Raw genomic sequence first — 21,918 nt, forward strand, 5'->3', positions numbered from 1 at the left:
TTACCCACCGCTCCTCTTCTTCAATTCATTTCTGTTATGGAACTGTCGCGGCACTACAAAGTCTCTATGTAGTTATAAATAAACGTTATCTGGAAGAGCAGCCGACAACAACTTTCAAGATCTCCAATTCCCCGACCCCACACTCCAACTGACGCCTTCAACCACAACTACTGAGCCCCACTTTCAAAGCTCACTCACTAATATTGGATAATATTTGTCTGCCTACCTCAGCCTCCGGAGTAGCTGGGACTACAGCGTCTTACTAGCCAGCTTCAGGGCTAGAATAGCCTTTCTGTGCAAGTGGAAAAAACCTCAGGTATTTCCCAAATCGGTAGCTGCAGAGGGGCTCTATCCCTACCGGAGATGGAGAAAAGCCCTCTCGCGCCTTTTGTGTCAGCCAGAGCGACTCGTTAAGAGAGCGAAGGCCAGGGGCTGCACAGGTCGCATCCCGAGAGCATGAGGTCAGAGACCCTGCCCCTGGGGCAAACCGCGAGGGGTGGGACGGGTGGGTGCAGGCGGGGCGGAGGGTAGGAGCCGCCCTAGTGGCGGCCCCTCTGAGTGTCCCGTGCTTCGCCTTAAAGGAGGGCGCCAACGCAATTTCAGTATCTGGGAGACGGGCTGCCCCACCCCCGCGCGCAAAACCCTGGTTTAGCTTAAGGGATGGAGGCGGGGACCCCTGCGCAGGCTTGCGGCGTGGGAGGCGGCCGCCCGCGCCCTACGACGCCGCGCGCCGGGAGGCTGCGAGTTCGGCGCCGGGAAGGTCCCGGGGACAGAGGAGCGCCTCGCCCGGTTGCCAAGGCAACCCCACGCGGCTGGAGAAGCCGGCGCTCGCAGCCCGGCCGGGGCCGCTGCCGGAAGTGACGCGAGTTCACCTGCCGAGCGGGGGCTGGGAGGAGGGGCGGAGGGTGCAGAGGTGCCGCCGCCGCCGCGAGCCAGTCGGGAGCGCGCGAGGCGCGGGGAGCCTGGGACCAGGAGCGAGAGCCGCCTACCTGCAGCCGCCGCCCACGGCACGGCAGCCACCATGGCGCTCCTGCTGTGCTTCGTGCTCCTGTGCGGAGTAATGGGTGAGTAGGGGCCATGGGGTCCTCAGCACCCGCCCAGCCCGGGGGCGCTCGCTGCCCGCGGCCACCCAGGAACAATGGGGCGTGGGGGAGGGGGCGGGCGCGATTTGGGGGCGCTGCTGCAGGGGCGGCGGGGCGGGCAGAATTGCACAGGGGCGCTTTTGCTGGGCCGGGCGCTCCTGGAGCCGTCCCGTAGGGAGCCGCGCAGGGCGCGCGGAGTGCCCGGGGACCGAGCCCTCGGCGGGGGGTGGAGGCGGAGGGGCTCGGGCGCGGCGTGTCGGGTGCGCCTCGCAGCTCTCCCATTGCATTCTCTGCCCCGGTGCGGGCTTGCCTTTCTTTGCTCTCGCCGTCTCCCTTGTCAGCCTTCGTGTCGGTTCTCTCCAGCGTTACCCGATTTCAAAAGCCTTGGGCGTCGAGTTTTCAGGTGTCGAGTCGCCCAGGCGGGGAGGCTGAATTGCAAACGCCATTATTCAATGGACATGGAGCTGCCCGGTGCCTCGGATCGGCCAGGCTACCTCTAGGAAAGAGGCGCTGAGCGAACGCCAGCCTGGACGGTGTTAGTCTCCTGGAAGCAGCTCGCCCAGGCAGGAGCTGCTAACCAGACGCACATTGTGAAGGAGACCGTGGAAAATCAAAAGTGTGTTCCTGCAAAAATGTACATTGGTTTCTGCAGTCCTTGGGCGAAGTGCAAAGGAGAATTCAGTGACCTCGTTTTTGAGTTTGTAATGAGTCGTTCATTTTGGAGATAAGACGGGCTGAGTTGTACAGGGTAATTGCTAGAGGATTTGCCAAGTACGTTTGTCGACTGCTCCTTTCTCTGGGAGGGGAAAAAAGGCATGTGAAAAATGTGTGGACCATTAGGAGGCGTAATCATTTTGACACTTTAAAAAACGGATTTTCCATGTCAGTGTTTTAACCAACTGATCTTGTTTGTCAAACTAAGCACTTGCTGCGTTTTATAACCAAATAATTCATTTTTAAAAATCCGTAGTTGGGATCCTAGGAGGCGCACTTAGTATAGCCTCTGGAAGGGTAATTTTTTGTTGTTAGGTGCTCTGAAGCAGGATCTAGTGGCCCTTTCTGTTGGGATGGCTCTCTGCTTCCTGTTGAAATGTTAATTCCATTGTTGGATGCCACAGCTGTGAGCATTACTCATGGGATCAACATTCTATTAGCAAGTCTAATCTTCGATCTGAGCCTATAGCACTACCTCCACCTTTTTGATATCTATCATTTAGACTTGGCGGGCTGAAATGTCCAAAGTAACCCTTCCGGAGAAGATGAAGGGTCATAGAACCACTTTACAGGTACATTCCCACCTTTCTTTCTTCTTCTTTTTTTTTTTTTTTTTGTCTAGGCTGAACCTGAAGATGAAGTTGAGAACACAGTGTGTTCTCTGGAAAAAACAAAAAACGTTTTAGACCACATCTAAAGCAGAAAAGTGGAAGAACATAAATTATGTGGAGGAACTTTTTTTATTTTTTTAAGATGGAGTTTCGCTCTTGTTGCACAGGCTGGAGTGCAATGGCGTAATCTTGGCTCACCACAACCTCCGCCCCCCGCGTTTAAGCGATTCTCCTGCCTCAGCCTCCTGAGTAGCTGGGATTACAGGCACCCCTCACCATGCCCGGCTAATTTTTTTATTTTTAGTAGAAACCATGTTGGTCAGGCTGGTCTCAAACTCCTGACCTCAGGTGATCCGCCTGCCTCAGCCTCCCAGAGTCCTGGGATTACAAGCGTGAGCCACCATGCCTGGCAGGAACTAGTTGTTGTTGTTTTAACGGGAATATTTAGATAATTGGATTTAATTTTTTTTTTTTTGGAATGCCTCACTTTGATAGGCACAATTCTAAGAAATAATATTTTGACACATAGAGTCATTGCGCTCATAAGGTATACACGGGCACAATGAACATCTACTCGAAGGGCCAGTGTCTCAGCTAAAGAAGGCAACTATCTTTATTCCAATTTTTCAGTTTAAGAAACAGCTGAGGCCAGGCACGGTGCTTATAACCCCAGCAATTTGGGAGGTTGAGACGGGAGGGTCATTTGAGTGTAGGAGTTTGAGACCAGCCTGGGCAACATGGCGAGACCCCATTTCTACAAAAAATACAACAAAATAAAACCCAAAAAGAACTAGCTAGGTGCAATGATGCTTGTCATAGTCCCAGCTACTCGGGAGGCTGAGATGGGAGGATTGCCGGAGCCTGGGAGGTCTAAGCTCATGAGGTCTAAGATCATGACACTGCTCTCGAGCCTGGGAGACAGAGTGAGACCCTGTCTCAAAAAAAAAAAAAAAAAAAAAGACATACTAATTGATGAATGGCTTTATTTCTTCAGATATTTCTGACCATTTAGAAATGCATTGGTATGGGCCGGGCGCAGTGGCTCACGCCTGTAATCCCAGCACTTTGGGAGGCCGAGGCGCGCGGATCATGAGGTTAGGAGATCGATCGAGACCATCCTGGCTAACACGGTGAAACCCCATCTCTACTAAAAATACAAAAAAATTAGCCGAGCCTGGTGGCAGGCACCTGTAGTACCAGCTGAGGCTGAGGCAGGAGAATGGCGTGAACCCGGGAGGCGTAGCTTGCAGTGAGCCCACATCGCGCCACTGCATTCCAGCTTGGGCGACAGAGCTAGACTCCGTCTCTGAAACAAATAAACAAAAAAAAGGCATTGTTATTAACTCAAGTTCACTGTTAACGTGATTGACTCCTACTTTAGCAAGACAAGGAAAAGACTCATTCAGATTATACCGTCAGTGATAGATATTCCTCCAGCTCTGAAACAGTTTTGTGGTATACTCTGGCTGCAGATGGGACTCCTTTTGATGCATTTTTATTGGCTGCCTACTAGTGAGTCATACTACTAGTAATCAGTAGTAGCAGCAGTAGTAAGCAGTGGCAGTAGCAGTAGTAGTAAAATTAAACCCTTGATCAGTTATGAAATGCCAGATACTGTTCTGAGGGTTTTACATACCTATATATTCAATCCACCAAGCAACCCGAGAGGGTATTTATTATACTTATCCCTGTTGTACAAATAGAGAAACAGAGGCACAGAGTCGTTATATAATTAACTTGTGAAGATCACAGATTTGCTCTTGAATCTGTGTTCTCATCACACTATGCTCTTCTGTCCCTACAGCAGCCACTTCCTCTTACTACCACTGGTCATCTGTCATTTATTAAGAACCTACTGTTGGTTTGACTGTGTGTCAAATACTGAAGGCTTTTATTATTAGCTCTTTAATGTCATAGTCTTAATTGAATACTTTGAGGCATTGTGAGGACACTAGATTCTCCAGGGCTTGGGTTGACATTGTAAACTAATGTGGCCTAGGGACCTCCTGCAGCATCAGCATTACTTAGGGATCTTGTTAAAGTCTGGGGTGGTGTTCTTCAATTGCCAACATGAATGGAACTAAAAAAGTCTGGTCTCCCAACCTCTTGTTAGCTATTTGATGGTGGCCAAGCCTCACTGTGTGTCTGTTGCCTTATGTGTCAAGAATGGGGATCTTGGGGCAGGTAGTGGGGGTTGAAGGTGGAAGGGTTGGGTGGATGTTGGTCAAGGGATACAACATTAAATCCATTATCCAACATGGTGACTATAGTTAATAACAATGTATTATATTTTTGAAAATTGCTATGAGTGGATTTTAAGTGTTCTCACCACAAAAAGTATGTGAGGTAATGCATATGTTAATTCCCTTGATTTAGCCATTTCACAAGGCACACATGTTTCAAAATAATGTGTTATATGTAGATAAACATATACAATTTTTGTCAATGAAAAATAGAAAAAAAACAAAAATACCAAATTTATAAAATGAGGTGTTTGGATGAAAAAAAATACAAGAGCTTTGCCTTCATGTCTGTAGATCTCTTAATATATTATTGGTCTTGCATCTCAGATATCAAATAAAGATACCTAGCTTGACACAAAAGTTGGTAGCTGCAAGGTTAAGCTGTATTAGTTTGATGATGGGCCAGGAAATGATATATTTTCTAAATTTTATCCTTAAATATTGGCTGTAACAAATGCTGATAAAGCAAAACGTAAGCTTCTGTTAGACAGCAAGAGGGAAACTTGAGTGAATGAATGCAACTTACCTCCAAGTCCTCTTAAAGGAGGTAAGATAATAAATACTGTGTTTTACCAGTGCTCCCCCCAAAGCATTATTCTAAGCATGCAGGAGGGTATAGTGAGCAGCTACAGTAATAAGATCCAACCCAGAGGTAGGTTCAAGGCCAAGAGTAGGAGAGTGGTTGAGGAAATCCTCCTAGGGCCAGTACCATTTCATAGAATGCCCATTTGTGTTGGGGGATGAGTCTATGGCCTATTTTCTTCTGATTCAAAAGCACATTCCCAATTTCAACCTTGCTGAAAAAGAGGCATTTTTGTACCTGCTATTAAGAACAGCTAGAATACAGGATAAGGCTGGCCTAAAACTATTTAGCAAGCACATGCTAGCTATTCCAGTTTGAAATCTACCAAACTGTAAAATCGGGGAGAAATAAAAAGTTGAAGATGAAGTTGTTGTTCCTCAAGATGAGGGAACAAAATCTTACAAAAGGTGGGATTAGGCACTCGCTTAACTCTATATGGAGAACATCCTTCTCAAGCTAGGTGGAAGATGAGGAAGAGTATTACCAAAAGCTGACCAGGCCATTTGAAGACCAAAAGGAGAGGAAAAAAGGCATTTAGGAAGCAAGCTAGTAAAAGAAGTTCTTTTGGGTCTGACTAGGTAAGTGAATCTAAGGGAACCATACCAAAGATATGTTACCCATTACTGCAGCATGAAGCCAGTGGCAAAATACCTGAAGACATTTTAAACCCAGAGAAGTGTATGAAAAGTATGATAGTTAACCAAGCAAATTAAAATCAAACCACTAATGGTAAAAATCTCTTCAGATCTGAAATCCAAGATACTCACTTTCCATTAATTCTGTGTCTTATGGGGGGAAAAGAAAAGTAACAAATGTAAAGTTTTTTTTATTTCTACCGGGGAGGGAGGAGGATACATAGAACTGTTTTCCAATTTGCTCTCCACTGTATACACACATACCCACACACATACATAAGCAAACATACACCAAAAATACCCCAAACAAAAAATAAAAAAACCAGGAATCAAAACCCAAAACACCCTCAAACTGCACCAATACTTCATATTTTGACCAAAAAAATATCCTGGGAGGAAGGCAAAATGCAAAATCAAATGACCGAAAAATACTGAACAAACAACATTATTAATATACAAAATATTTATATTAGTGAACTGGTAACAGGTGATGTTCTCTGTGTCTGTAAAACTTTGGAACCACATAGCCGATTTGTTAAACCTAGTCCATGCCAGCTTCCAAAAACCATGCCAGCTTCATTCTTTGATGCCTCATCAAAATTTTCTACAAGATCGGGAACATCATCATCCTCCTCATCAGTGTCTTCTGGTTTTGCTGCTTTACTGTCCAAGACTTGCCGTGGGAACTGTTCAGCTAACTTCCTAAGGCTTGTTAAACTGTCAGCACCAAGCTGACTTAATATTCCAGGTAGCATTTCTGTGATTGGTTTGGCTTCTGCATGACTGGTAATTGCAAAGGTGTTAGCAGAAAGGGAAGCTTGGACTTTGGGATTGTTGAAGTGAATAACTGTCCCATCATCTTTAATCATGTTCACCTCTTCAATACCAACTATATTATTCACAGCCAGTTTTTTTAGAGAACTCTGAAGCTTTTTGTCATCAGCCTTGGCTGTTTTATGTACCACCTTCTTTCTGCGAGCTGTACCCTTGCCCCCTATCCGGACCTGAGCCTGAAGTTTGGCTAACTTTTCTTGATTCGTGCTGTTGGTAAATCTGAAGCAGGGAGGGTCCTCCAACACCAGCACGCGGCAAGAGCAAGATGGCTGCCCGATATGCCCCCTCTTAATCTTTTCATTCCTGCGATTATACCACCATCAGAGGAAAAATGCCTCCCCTCCAAGGCAAGCCTCCCTATATTGGCTCCTTATCCTGTCTGTTGTGGGGTCTCCATCGATTACCAACTTAGCTCACTGCACTAGATCAGAGGACAGGGCCATTACCTATATTCATTGTTGCAGTCCCTGCATGGTCTTGTGGCTCCTGGCAGACAGCTAGTGTTCAGCAAGTCCTTTTTGCATGACTGAAAGTTTTCAACTTCTTTGCCACTAGACCTGTGTGTATGATAGAGCTCTCTTCAGTTCATCACTCTCTCCCTTCTCATCTAATAAAGATGGTCCTTACAGTGATTATTCCACTAGTCATGTCTGAGTCAGTTTTTAATCTAAAGAAGCTGAGCTTCTGCTTTATCTTTGACCTTGTTCTATTTTTTTCTCCTGCTTCAGTCGCCAAAGGTTACAGTAATGCATGTGCCAAATTGGTTTATCTCTTTGGAACTCCTTGACACCTATTTTGGTTCTTTCCCACCCTGTTGACCTGCGCTTTACTGTCTTCTAAAATAGGTCCCTTAAATGTCAGCCTTCCTTATAGTTTAGCCCATAGTCAATCTTGACCTTAAACCTGGGTGACCTCTTGTGTCCATCATGGTAGTCTCCCAAGTATTGGTAGTTAATTAAAAATATTTTCAGCTCCCAGCCTGGCCAACATGGTGAAACCCTGTCTGTACTAAAAATACAAAAATTAGCCAGGCGTGGTGATGTGCATCTGTAATCCCAGCTACTCAGGAGGCTGAAGCAGGAGAATTGCTTGAACCTGGGAGGCTGAGGTTTCAGTGAGCTGAGATCGCGCCACTGCACTTCAGCCTGGGTGACAGAGCAAGACTCCATCTCAAAATAAATTATACGTATACACACACACACATATGCATGCACATGCACACACACATATATATATATATAAAATATATATTTGCACCTCAACCCACCTCTGCTTTGGATCCTGGGCCACTATTTCCAACTGCGTAACTATTCAACTTCCATTCGAATACCTAACACTCTTCACTCTCCAAGTACACTCACCTGTTAATTAAGTGATACTTAATGTACTGATACTACTATGTGCAAAGCCATGTGCTAGGTGCCCCTACAATAGAATATGACATTGCAAGCTGCAAAAGCTTTGGCAGAATTTTCCAGTCAGATGGTACAGCTTTTGCAAAGACATAGAGATCTGAAGGGTTTGATATGTCTTGGGAGTTGAGCAGTTCAGTGCATGTAAGGCATCTAACCAATGCTTCTCAAACTTTGTGCATCTGAATGATTCTTACACGGAAGTCTAGGTGGGGCTTGTGAGTTTGCATTTTAACAAGTTTTACATGATGTCACTGCTGACCACGTTTTGTGTGGGCAAAGATCTAAAGGCCATACTGAGAGCTTGGTGGGAGCTGACAGGTCTGTCAGGTTATGCACCCTAACCCCACGGTACTAAGACATTTGTGGAAGTGTCGAGAAGTAAGGTTATATACACTGAGATTTATTTTATTGAATGGTAGCTATGTAGCAGTTCTCAAGGAAGGTAGAACTGATAGAGCTAACACAGGAATCCTCTGGGATGATCTGGACATAAGCAGTCCCTGTTGAAACACAGCAGAAGAGAGTTGGGCTTCCGCTTTGATCTGGAAAGCTTTCCTGAAGAAGATAGTAGTGGAACCTGATGTCTGGTTGCTTGAATGAGTAGCATGAAAAAGTTGGAGAGATTTCTGGCTTGAGTGTATGATGATGTCACTAACCTATGGGAAATAAAAAGGAGCAAGTTTTAGGGAGATGACAATGAGCTTAAGTTTGGACAGGTAGTATTTGAGGTGCCTGAGAGGGAAGGAGGTAAAAAAATATCTGACAGGAAGATTGCAACACAGGACTGGATTTCAGGAAAGAGACAGACATTGGTGATACAGACTTGAGAATTCACTGCTGTTAGGTGGCGTCTGTGTAAAGTTAAGGAGGAAATGCAGGTAGGACTAGAAGAGAAGGTGAAATGTGAGGCGGGGGAAACATCAACTTCTAATAAGTACATGAGGAAGCAGCTGGGAGTAAGAAGGAGTGATAGGGGATATAGGAGACCTAGAGGATGAAGGTGTCCTAGAGAATGATGCAAAAGTGAGGCTAGTGGGTTTTAGCACTGGGAGACTGTTGAGAACATTCAGAAAGTTCCCATGGGGAAGACAGCTCTGCAGAGGTGAGAGTGAAGCCAGATTTTATTATTATTATTATTATTTTGAGACAGAGTCTTGTTCTGTTACCCAGGCTGGAGTGCAGTGGCACGATCACGGTTCACTACAACTTCCACCTCCTGGGTTCAAGCGATTCTCCTGCCTCAGCCTCCTGAGTAGCTGGGAATACAGGTGCCCGCCACCACGCCTGGCTAATTTTTTTATTTTTAGTAGAGATGGGGCTTTGCCATGTTGGCCAGGCTGGTCTCGAACTCCTGACCTCAGGTGATCCACCCTCCTTGGCTTCCCAAAGTGCTGGGATTACAGGCGTGAGCCACTGCACCTGGCCAGGCGCCAAATTTTGATAGAGGAGTGGGCATCAGGTAAGTGGAGAGTGAAAAATAAACTTCACATTTGCAGGTGGTTTAACAGTGAAGCTTTGCATGTGTGGCCTTAATTCCAGAGGACAGTAGCATATCCCAGGGGAGAAGGTAAAAGCCAGCAGATAAAGACTCTCTTAACTTCCCTCCATCTAGGCCTACAGTCTTGTCCACATCATCATTCCACAAAACATGGTATTTCTCCTTAAGGCCAGTTCCTGAACTTGGACCTTTGGCTTCTCAGGGATGTCACTCTGTTATCCCATCTATTATATCTGGATTCCATCAACTTTAACCAAGCTTATTTATCCCTCTTTATATTCCTTTGGTACTGTTGTCGCTTTGCCTTTATTTTTTATTTTTTTGAGACGGTGTCTCTCTCTCTTGCCCACGCTGGAGTGCAGTGGGCTCAGGTGATTCTTCTATCTCAGCCTTCAAGTAGCTGGGACTACAGGCACCTAGCCTTATTTTTCTTCTTTCTTTCTTTTTTTTTGGAGACGGAGTTTTGCTCTTGTTGCCCAGGCTAGAGTGCAATGGCGCGATCTCGACTCACCGCAACCTCTGCCTCCCAGGTTCAAGCGATTCTCCTGCCTCAGCCTCCCGAGTAGCTGGGATTACAGGCATGCACCACCATGCCCGGGTAATTTTGTATTTTTAGTAGAGCAGGGGTTTCTCCATGTTAGTCAGGCTGGTTGTGAACTCCCGACCTCAGGTGATCCGCCCGCCTCGGCCTCCGAAAGTGCTGGGATTACAGGTGTGAGCCACCGCGCTCAGCCTTTATTTTTCTTTATTAACCAGATTTCTGGAAAAAAATAGCCTGCATGTACTGACTGCATTATTTTCTTCCATGCCCACTAATTCTTCCATCCTTTGCAATCTAATTTTCATCCCCTTCTACTTCTATGAAACTGCAGTTGCTGTAGATTGCAGTTGACACTGTGGCTACATCCGGTGGTCACATCGTATCTTCAGCCTCTTAAACCTCAGCACAAATAGCTCTATTGAACAGTTTCTTTCTGCTCTTGAGCTATTCCTCATTTCCCTTTGTATGGTCCATTTCCTTCGTGTACCGTAAATGCCAACATTTCTCAGTTTATGGGTGCAGTTACTGTTTATTTGCCTACAGTCTCCAGTACATTTCTAGTCTCCCTTCTCCAACTTTACCCACATCAAAACCATCCACTTAATGTCTCTACACAGACTTCCCACAGGCATTTCCAGCTGATTCTGTTTCACACTCTTCTCTCTCATATTAATTGGCATTTTCAGACACCAAAATGCCCAGGCGAAAATATGAATATCTTACTTGGCCTTTCCTATTTTCCCATCTGCTCATATCCAATTTCGAAGTCATTGTGTCCCTCCAGCCACTACCTGTAATCTAGGTTATACCATTCTCTCTTCAGCTTGTTGAGATGCTTTCATAATTGGCCTCCTGTTGAGTGAACTTTACCCTGTCCTCCAGGCACATCCTGTTACTTTACTGCAGCATGTTCTAACCTTTATCAAGCATGCCGATACTGTCATTGTTTTCTCTTGCCAGAATGTACATTTCATAGGTCAGGCACTGTTTACATTGTATTCCCAGTATATGGCACAGGGCATGTTCATTGCATAAATGGGGAAAGTTATGCTAGACAGGAATTCATGTTTGTAGGCCTGGGAAGGACCTAGAAGAGACAGAGCATTTGAAGATCAAGAATAGGTACCTCATGGAAGAGGTGAGCAGGGCTGGGCTCTGTGTCCTGCACAGGTCAGCTTTGTGTCAGCTTTGCCAGGTGTTCAGGGCTGGAGTTTATATCACCACTCACATTTAGTTCTACTTGCAGCCACTTCTCTCCCCTTCCCTTATTTCCACCTTTCATCTGTCATAGAAGTCATCATCAGATGAGAGTTGATGCTTTGTGTCATTAAATAAAGGAAATAATTGAGGCTGGGAACTTTGGATTCAGTTTATTTGGTGGCTAGCAAGTAGTTGATGTGAAGATAATTATTAAATTAAATTAATTATTAAAATAAGATAATTATTAAAATAATGCAGAAAACAATTAAAAATTATCCAACCAGAATGAGCTTATGGGTTTATCTTACTGTCTTTCATCTAACTTCTGTTTCTTAAGAAAACAAACCTAGTAATCTAGAATAATAATTGTTCAATTGGGTTTGGATTTAGGTTGGTTCTTTTTCTTTTTCTTTTTCTTTTTGAGACAGAGTCTTGCTCCGTCGCCCAGGCTGGAGTGCAGTGGCGCGATCTCGGTTCACTGCAACCTCCACCTCCCAGGTTTAAGCAATTCTCCTGCGTCAGCCTCCCAAGCAGCTAGGATTACAGGCGCTCACCACCATGCCCAGGTGATTTTGTGTGTGTGTGTGTGTGTGTGTGCGCGCGTGTGTATTTTTAGTAGAGTTGGGGTTTCACCATGTTGGCCAGCCTGGTCTTGAACTTCTGACCTCAGGTGATCCACCTACCTCAGCCTCCCAAAGTGCTGGGATTACACGTGTGAGCCACTGTGCCTGGCCTACATTGATCTCTTCTGTGCCTTCCCATTTGTCTTTCTTCCCTCACCTTATTGCCTCACCCATTCTTTTTTCAGTAGTTACCCAGGGCCAGGCGTGGTGGCTCATGCCTGTAATCCCAGCACTTGTGGGAGGCCGAAGCAGGCGGATCACCTGAGGTCAGGCATTCGAGACCAGCCTGGCCAACATAGTGAAACCCTGTCTCTACTAAAAATACAAAAATCAGCTGGGCGTGGTAGTGTGTGCCTGTAATCTCAGCTACCTAAGAGGCTGAATCAGGAGCTACCCAGGAGGAGAATCGCTGGAACCCGGGGGCAGAGGCTGCAGTGAGCCGAGATCATGCCGCTGCACTCCAGCCTGGGCAACAGAGCAAGACTCTATCTCAAAAAAAAAAAAAAAAGTTAGCCAGTTAGAGGCTGGGAGTGGTGGTGCTCGCCTGTAATTCCAGCACTTTGGAAGGCTGAGGTGGGAGAATCACTTGAGCTCAAGATTAGCCTGTGCAACATAACAAGACCTCATCTCTACAAAAAATACAAAAATTAGCCACGTGTGATACAAAAATTAGCCGGGTGTGGTGGCACGTTCCTGTAGTCCCAGCTATTCGGGAGGCTGAGGTAGGAGAATCACTTGAGCCCAGGAGGTCAAGGCTGCAGTGAGCTATGATTGCACCACCGCACTCCAGCCTGGGCGACAGAGTGAAACCCTGTGTCCAAAAAAAGTTAGCCAATTAGACTTAAATTAAGCCTTTGAGTTTAAGTTGACTCAAGTTTTTGTAGTTTATTTCAGTTGGTGGGGTGTTTGCAGAAGAAAAGATTTTCTTGATCTATTGATAAAAAAAGGAAGATAGGAAAAGGGAAGGAGATAATAGTAACAATATTTGTAGGGTAAGTGTGAGATCAGTGGTATGGTTCAGTTTGTCCTTTGGTACTTGGTGAGAAAAAGGATTAACAATTAAATTAACCAACATTTATACATACTAAGAAAATGCAAATTTCTTTGGAAACGTTAAAATCATTTTCATTCTTTCAAAGATATTTCTTACAAAGTGGAATGGGAATGGTTTTAATTTCATTTACTTCTAAGAAATAAAAGTATGTTAAGATTTTAAGAAGAAACAACATAACTAATTGCAGTTATTTTTTCACTTTCCCATCGTTAGATGTGTGTTCTATGTGAGTTTTAGACATTTTCAGAGGAAGGGTGGATTGACTATATGTTTGAAGTTCTCTCAAGGAATCTCAAGGGACATACAATGAACCAAATTTGTTTAGCCCCCACCTTTGTTCAGTTGTTGGAGTGACTATCACTTATTCTCTTCAGTCTCTCTCACATGTATTTTAAACACTTGAATACTGGACAGTTCCCATGGGAGATTTCTGTCAAGGACCAGATACAAACTTTTGACTTTGTTTTGTGCCAGGGTAATTCTGCAGGAAGAATTGAGAAGACTCTTAACTTACTCAGTTGTACAGTGGAAATCTGATACTTCTAGAATGAACTTGTAAATCTGGACGAGCAAAATGATCATATCTTATTTTTAAAGACAATTGCACACGCATCTCATTTAGAGCCACTCTCTTAACCTTGGGATAGAAAGGACACATCATATTATTCTCATGTATAGGAAACAAGTCCTAAAGCCGAGGCAATTGTGGCATTGGTGTTAGAACAGTGCTGTCCAACAGAAATATAATGCAAGCCACATATGTAATTTAAAATTTGCTAGTAGCCACATTAAAAGGCAAAAAGAAAAATGTGAAATGAAACAATATATTTTGTTTAACACAATACATACAAAATATGCTTTTTTCCCCATGTATTCAAATGAAAAACATTGAGATATTAAACTGTTTTTCGTACTTTGCCAGAATCTGGTCAGTGTTTGACCTACAGCACATCTCATTTGCACTAGCCATGTTTCAAGTGCCAGCAGCTACTGTATTGGTCAGCACTAGGAGTTTTAGTTCCAGTCATCTTCCACCATAGTCCTCGAACATTTAACCTGAAAAAGCATGGGGGCAGTGTGCCATCAAAACAGCTTTCTCAAATGGAACATGCCTTTGGAATAGTTCTCATGAGATTTTACTTCTAAAATCGTTATTTTTTTTTTTGTCACATAGTATTTGTTTCCTGTTAGCGATGAGCTAAAATAAACTTTATTTGTTAATCTCTTGTAATCATCAAAACATTTGTTACAGGCACACAAAATTGTATCAGCTCTCCTTATTCCATAGTTAAAGCCAATCACATCTTGAGTATAAAGCAGAAAAGTATATGCATAATAATTATATTTTTAATTTGCCTAGGGGGGAGATAAATGCATTTATGGAAAGGTCCAAAAGAAGCAGGATAGAATGGCCCCAGGTAATGGTTGCTGGGGAAATTTGAATTCACTTAGAGTTACTAAAAAGGAATCTATACCAAGATTGGGGCAATCAGGTTAGACATGCTCACAACAGGGATAATTTTCTTATTGGAATTAACTTTTTCTTCATTAACTTCAGGACTTTTCTATAAGGAAATACACTATTTGCTCATTTTGCTAATAACATCTGTGTCTATTTCTTGGATTTCTTATTTTCTGTGATCACATCTTTATAAGACACTTCATCTGGGTGGGTTTTGGTGTTTTGTTTTTGTTTTTGTTTTGCTAAATAGTCACTTTTCCTGTCTCATGTTAATTGAAGAGGAAGAGAAGCGAGCTGCAAGTTTTATATGAGCCAGGAGGCAAAGGAAGATTTCCTTATATGGAGTGATACATATTATTCTATGAAGGTGATGAAAATATTCACCATGGCAACTGATCTGCCTTACCCATAATGCAAAATACCCTATTTGCATTTATTTTGCCAGAGAATTCTGAAATTAGGATCTATGTAGTAGAAAATATGAGGAAGTAGAAAACTATTTCGGTTGAAAAGGAGAATAATTTTTCTTTTGACTAGTCAAGTGCAGTAGTAAGAAGTGGGGAAAGAGAAGAACAAAGAGTTGGATCTGTAACTGTGAACAGTTGATTGAAATAATTCACTACTTTTAGACCAACCAAGAAGAAGAATAGTTTTGACTAGAAGTGGAATTTGAACGCTCCCCCAAGTTGAGTATGTCTGTGTGCTAGTGGAGTGGGGAAGGGTTGAGTCACAATCCAGTTCAGCAAATCTCTGCCAGGATGTTTACTTTTTAGCTCCCCTTATCTGATTTTCCATTGTAAATTTGTATTAAATATTTCTGATAAGCAGCCTCAATTCCTGTGGAAGTTTGAGGGCAAATAAATAATATGTACTTATGGGCAAGGCATTGTAATAGTTGCTTCAGGAGATTTAAGTGAGTAACACACCATTCTAGTACTCTTGGCAAGCTTAAATCCAGAGGGAGGAGTCAGACAATTATTCATGCAGCTATGGTACCAGGCAGAGCAAGGCAGGAATCATAGCAGATATGCTATCTGAAAATGTAAGGTATTCTGATTATTCCTTCCATGCCTTAACTGGCATCTCTAAACCATTTTTCCCTCCACCTTGGGAACCCCTCATCCTTTGAGACTTCTGCCCTTTGCTTATATCTAACTTATAGTTGCTGCTCCTTTTTTATTTTATTTATTTATTTATTTATTTATTTATTTTTTAATGAGACGGAATCTCGCTCTGTCGCCCAGGCTGGAATGCAGCCTGCTTCTCCTTGTTGACAAGAAATGCTCAGCTTCATATTCACCCCCTGCCCCAGCATTATCTGGCATTTTAGTATTTACGTTTTACAATGCACTTTTCTAACATCCTTACACCACATTTTCTTGACCTTTCAAATACAGTGAAAGGTATTTTTTAGCAATTTTACTTAGGCAGTGCTCTCCTTATGCTTAGTTCCTTCTTTCTTTCTTTCTTTTTTTTTTTTTTTTTTGAGACAGAGTCTGGCTCTGTCGCCCAGGCCGGATTGCAGTGGTGAGATCACGGCTCGCTGCAAGCTCAGCTCTGCCTCCTGGGTTCACACCATTCTCCTGCCTCACCCTCTCGAGTAGCTGGGACTACAGGTGCCTGCCACCTCACCCAGCTAATTTTTTTGTATTTTTAGTAAAGACGGGGTTTCACCATGTTGTCCAGGATGGTCTCGATTTCCTGACCTCGTGATTCACCTGCCTTGGCCTCCCAAAGTGCTGGGATTACAGGCGTGAGCCACCGCGCCCGGCATGCTTAGTTCTTTTTTCTTTTTTCCCACGCTAAACCAGAGACCCTTTTTTTGAGATGGAGTTTCGCTCATTACCCAGGCTGGAGTGCAGTGGCGCGATCTCGGCTCACCGCAACCTCCACCTCCCGGGTTCAAGCGATTCTCCTACCTCAGCCTCCCAAGTAGGTGGGACTACAGGCATGCGCCACCACGCCCAGCTAATTTTTTGTATTTTTTAGTAGAGACGGGGTTTCTTCATGTTGGTCAGGCTGGTCTTGAACTCCCGATCTCAGGTGATCCGCCCACCTTGGCCTCCCAAAGTGCTGGGATTACAAGCGTGAGGCAGCACGCCCGGCCAACCAGAGACCCTTTAATGCTTAGATCTTCACTTCTAAAATCTTGAACTCTAATGTCATGCCTCCCAGCTTTCTCACTCTGCATCACACCTTCTCCTTAATATCAGTGAGGCCTCCAGAGCCTTCCCCAACTCTCACACCCCTACTGGTCTTCTGGCTACTTTAAAACCAGAATTTCATCACTAGTCCTGGTCAGACTCCAGCTCCCGTTCCTGATGTGGATCAGTTCTCCGGGGCAGTTTCTTTGCTCCTACTCACGGACTGTGATGCACAGCTGTGTGGCTTGGGGAGGTACTTTTTATTGTCCAATTTGACTGGACTTTTTGTCTTTTTTTTTTTTTTTTTTTTTTTGAGACAGAGTCTCACTCTGTCACCTAGGCTGGAGTGCAGTGGCGCGATCTAGGCTCACTGCAACCTCTGCCTCCCTGGTTCAAGCGATTCTCCTGCCTCAGCCTCCTGAGTAGCTGGGATTACAGGAGCCCGCCACCATGCCTGGCTAATTTTTGTAGTAGAGACGTGGTTTCACCATGTTGGTCAGGCTGGTCTCGAACTCCTGACTTCGTGATCCACCCGCCTCGGCCTCCCAAAGTGCTGGGATTACAGGCTTGAGCCACTGCACCTGGCTTTTTTTTTGAGACACAGTTTCATTCTCCCTCCCAGGCTGCAGTGCGGTGGCATGATCTTAGCTCACTGCAAGCTCTGTCTCCTGGGTTCAAGTGATTCTCATGCCTCAACCTGTTGAACAGCTGGGATTACAGGCATGTGCCACCATGCCCTGCTAATTTTTGTATTTTTAATAGAGATAGGGTTTTGCCATGTTGGCCAGGCTGATCTCAAACTCCTGACCTCAAGTGATCCACCCACCTTGGTCTCCCAAAGTGCTAGGATTACAGGTGTGAGCCACTGCGCCCGGCCGCCTTTTTGAATTAAGTACATTAATAAAGCATTAGAACATTATGTATTTAACACAAAGACAATTTGAATTTGCTTTTTTGTTGCTTATTCCTTCAGGTATTCTAAAATTTATTTTTAAGTAAAGCTTTTAATTGAAGTTATGACGTGCACAGAATACCACACAGTTTAGACCATTAATTTTTATAAACGTACAGGGTAGAGCATTGTCACAAAGTGGCCACACCTGCATACCTAGCAATCTGATCCGGAAATAGAACCCAACCCACATCTCAGAAGCCGTCATGCCTCTTCCAGTCCCTTCCTTTACTATTTTTCTTTTTCTTTTTCTTTTTTTTTTTTTTTAAATTTGAGATGGAGTCTCGCTCTGTTGCTCATGCTGGAGTGTAGTGGCTTGATCTCGACTCACTGCAACCTACACCTCCTGGGTTCAAGCGATTCTCCTCCCTCAGCCTCCTGAGTAGCTGGGAATACAGGCGCATGCCACCATGCCAGGCTATTTTTTTTTTTAATTTTTGTATTTTTTAGTAGAGACGGGGTTTCACCATACTGGCCAGGCTGGTCTCCAACTCTTGACCTCAAGTGATCACCCGCCTCAGCCTCCCAAAGTGCTGGGATTACAGGCGTGAGCCACTGGGCCTGGCCTCCTTCACCCTTTTTTCCACTCTTTTCTGATTTCTAACAATGTAGATTAGTGTTAACATTTTATATAAATAGAATTTTACAGTTTGTGTTTTTTGTCTTATTTTACTTCTGATGTTTGTAAGATTATTCATGTTGTGTAGCTTTGTTTTATTCATTTGCATTGCTGTGTGATATTCTATTATGTGACTGTATCACAATTGATTTATTTATTCTACTGATGGACCCTTTTTCCCAGCTTTTTTGCCATTATGAAATAACTACTGTGAAGGCCGGGCGTGGTGGCTCACGCCTGTAATCCCAGCACTTCGGGAGGCCAAGGTGGGCCTATCACTTGAGGTTAGCAGTTCAAGACCAACCTGGTCAACATGATGAAACCCCTTCTCTACTAAAAATACAAAAATTAGCCGGGCGTGGTAGCGCACACCTGTAATCCCAGCTACTAGGGAGGCTGAGGCAGGAGAATCACTTGAGTCCAGGAGGCAGAGGTTGCGGTGAGCCGAGATTGCACCATTGCACCGCAGCCTAGGCGACAGAGCGAGACTCAGTCTCAAAAAAAAGAAAAAGAAAATACTGTGACGTTATCCTACATGTGTTTTCATGCATATGTACATAAATTTCTCCCTATCAATGGAATTTCTGAGTCCTGTAGGTTATACATAAGTTTCACTGTGGTTGATACTGCCAGTTAGTTTTCCAAAGCTAATTGTACCAGTTGACACTTCGATCAAAGAGTATGAAAGTTCCAGTTGCGTTCAGGCGCAGTGGCTCACGCCTGTAATCCCAGCACTTTGGGAGGTCAAGGTGGGCGGATCACGAGGTCAGGAGTTCAAGACCAGACTGGCCAGCATGGCGAAACCCCATCTTTACTAAAAATACAAAGCTTAGTTGGTCATGGTGGCAGGGCGTCTATAATCCCAGCTATTCAGGAGGCTGAGGCAGGAGAATCGCTTGAACCAGGGAGGCGGAGGTTGCAGTGAGCTGAGTTTGTGCCGTTGCACTCCAGCCTGGGCGACGGAACGAGACTCTGTCTCAAAAAAAAAAAAAAAAGAAAAAAGAAAGTTGAGAAAGTTCCAGTTGCGCTACATCCTTATCATGGCCTTCTTTCATTTTGACTATTCTGGTGGATGTGTTAGTGCCATCTCATTGTAATTTTCTTTTCTTATTCTTTTTGTTATGGAAAATTTCAAATATATGTAAAACTAGAGAAAATTATTTGGCACATCCCAGTATATCTTTGCTCAGCTTTATCAACTCTCAGCTCATGTCGGACTTTTTCTGCTGCTCTGTTGACTTTGATTTGTTTCGCCATTCTTCCTCACAGGTTTCTCAGACTTGGACCAGTCTCTAAAATTCTCTACCTACAAAATTTTCAACCTCTTGTATTCTAAGTTAATATTGTAGTCCCCGTTTGTCACAGAGGATATCAGGTACAAATTCTTGCAATTTCTTGTACTCTAATGTGTAAACTTAACGATAAGTGTGCCAATGTTTACATCTTTCCTCCAATCTCTTTTTGGTTTTTTAGAGTTAAGGTCTCACTGTATTGTCCAGGCTGGTTGAGCAAGTGATGCTCCCTCCTTGTCTCCCGAAGTGTTGAGATTACAGGCTTGAGCTACGGTGCCTAGGGTCTAATAAAAGGTGTCTTTTTCCCGATGTTTGTTTTTTGGGTTTTTTTTTTTTTGATGGTGGGGAACAGGGTCTTTTTCTGTCACCCAAGCTGGAATGCAGTGATGCAGTCACAACTCACTGCAGCCTCGACCTCCCAGGCTCCCACCTCAGCCTCCGTAGTAGCTGGGACTGCAGGCATGCACCACCACGTGCAACTAACTTAAAAATTTTTTTTTTAGAGATGGTGCCTTCCTATGTTGCCCAGGTTGGTCTCAAACTCCTGGGCCTAAGCAGTCTTCCTGCCTCAACCTCCCAAAGTGTTGCTATTACAGGTGTGGTGAACAGGTCCTTATTGACAGTTTTCTAGGTCTCATTCTTTTTTGAGGGCTTGATCTTTTAGTCTCTGGTGTTTGGCTATAAGATTTTTAACGTCTCCTATTCTATTTGCTTTTTCCTTTTGACTTATAAATGTACTCAGTGTTTCCCATTTCAAAAAGAACCTTTCCTTGACCACATATCATACACTGTCTATTTTCTCCCCTCATCGAGAACAAATTTCTCAAACTAGTAGTCATTTCTGTCTTTGCTCACACCTCTCAAGCACTGTGGTCAGATAATATCCTGTTGCAGCTCCCCAAAACCTTCACTAAATCTGATTTGGCCTAGGACACCGATGATGTTCTAATTGCCAAATCTAGTGGATACATTTCAGTGTCATTTTTTTGACATAATAAATTGTGAGTTCTTCCTAGTGGAAGGCACTGCTAAATGCCTTTTAAATATAAAAGATGACAAGACATAGGGTTATGTATCATAGTAGAAGTATTAGGCTTATCAGATGACAGTGAATTGCCTACTAGCTACTATTTATTGAAGAGTGAACACCAGGATGTGCTGCAGCTGTTCTAAGAGGTTTACATGTGTTATTTAATTTCTCCAATGAAGTAGGCATTATTATTTTTAATCTTCATTTTAAAGAGGAAACATCTAGTCACGGAGAGGCTAGAAATTGCCTGTGGCCAAGCATTTAGTGAGATCAATTTGAATCTGAACCCAGATCTAACTTTAGAACTCCTACTGTTTAAGAAATGTCTGCATTTGTTGGGAGCTGGACTCAGAGAACTCCTGCTAATGCCCTTGAGATGTGGATACAGGGGAGGGGAAGAAATGATTGTCAGGGAAGGCTTCTTGTTGGTTGATTGATCGATGGGCTAGAATTAGAACATGCTTAGTTAGGTCTAAAATAGATAATTTAGTTCAACACCCCTAATTTACATTTGAGCCCTAGGGAAGCAACTTGTCCAAAATCATACAGAGCTTTTTTGTGTAATAAATTTGGCAACAGTCAGATAACCTAGTCTGACATTTATTTTTCTGTTTTTCCAAAAAAAGAAAAAGTTTCACCCAAACCCCTGAACCATGTGCCACCTAAAATGCTACTAGAAATGTAGCATAGAAGAAGAGTATAAATTCCAAACATTTCTCTACCATGGTGATTGGAATAGGATTTCTAATAATGCACCCACTGTATTTTATAGTGACTTCAGAAATGAAATCTTTATTACTGTTGTATGATGTTCGTGGATTGACTTCTACATACAGAGTGAGTGTGGCTCCAGAATCAGTCGGCCTAGATTTGAATCTTGCTCCTTCAGTAGCTTACATGTGTCTCAGTGTGTTTGTTTCTTCATTGCAAAACACGGATGGATAATATTAGTACCTTTTTCTTGGAGTTGTTATGAGAATGGAAAGAGTTAATACGTGTAGGGCATTTTGAAAAGTGCTTGGTCTGTCATAAGCACTCAGTAACTGTTTAGTTGCTGTTTATTGTTAAGGTGATGGTTTCCCCATTTCTATTCCAGTTTATTTCCTGGGGGCCTGCTTTTTGATTTCTCATTGGGGATAGGGAGCTGGGAATTGATACTTGAAAAGTACAAAGAAGAGCAAGTGTGTATACTTATGCCGTTTCTCATTGTTATTAATTTATCTTGCTGTATTAATTTCCTTAGCTCTGAGTACATATTAACAGTCTATACTGAGTAACACTCGTGGGAATTAAAGAACTAAAACTCCTAGACAATGAAGAGCATAATTTCTACCTCCCTGTATTTTCTTCTCTTTCTTAGCAATATATATATATATATTTTTTTTT

General features: G+C 43.6%; 2 protein-coding genes across 5 annotated transcripts in view; one reads left to right on the top strand and one right to left on the bottom strand.

Annotated features, from left to right (window-relative positions):
* The first annotated feature begins 716 nt into the window (after positions 1-716).
* Positions 717-21,918, top strand: part of CXADR (CXADR Ig-like cell adhesion molecule) — an 85,917-nt gene continuing 64,715 nt past the window's right edge. For 2 of the 4 annotated variants that reach the window (XM_055374046.2, XM_031005163.3), the window contains exon 1: positions 871-1,064. In XM_055374046.2, coding sequence (XP_055230021.1) covers positions 1,022-1,064 — 43 coding nt within the window. In that variant the 5' untranslated portion in view covers positions 871-1,021. Of the gene's footprint in view, positions 1,065-21,918 lie in introns of all 4 variants that reach the window. The other 2 variants (XM_055374045.2, XM_031005162.3) reach the window with 2 other exon arrangements.
* LOC109024441 (transcription factor BTF3 homolog 4-like) lies at positions 6,333-10,927 on the bottom strand. The gene is made up of 3 exons (XM_055374047.2): positions 10,880-10,927; positions 8,580-8,773; positions 6,333-7,005 (listed from the first exon to the last, which is right to left on the bottom strand). The coding sequence occupies exons 1-3, from the start codon at positions 10,925-10,927 to the stop codon at positions 6,333-6,335; spliced, it is 915 nt and encodes a 304-aa protein (XP_055230022.2).

The sequence above is a fragment of the Gorilla gorilla genome, chromosome 22, assembly GCF_029281585.2.
Source record: "Gorilla gorilla gorilla isolate KB3781 chromosome 22, NHGRI_mGorGor1-v2.1_pri, whole genome shotgun sequence".
Taxonomy (NCBI): Eukaryota; Metazoa; Chordata; class Mammalia; order Primates; family Hominidae; genus Gorilla; species Gorilla gorilla.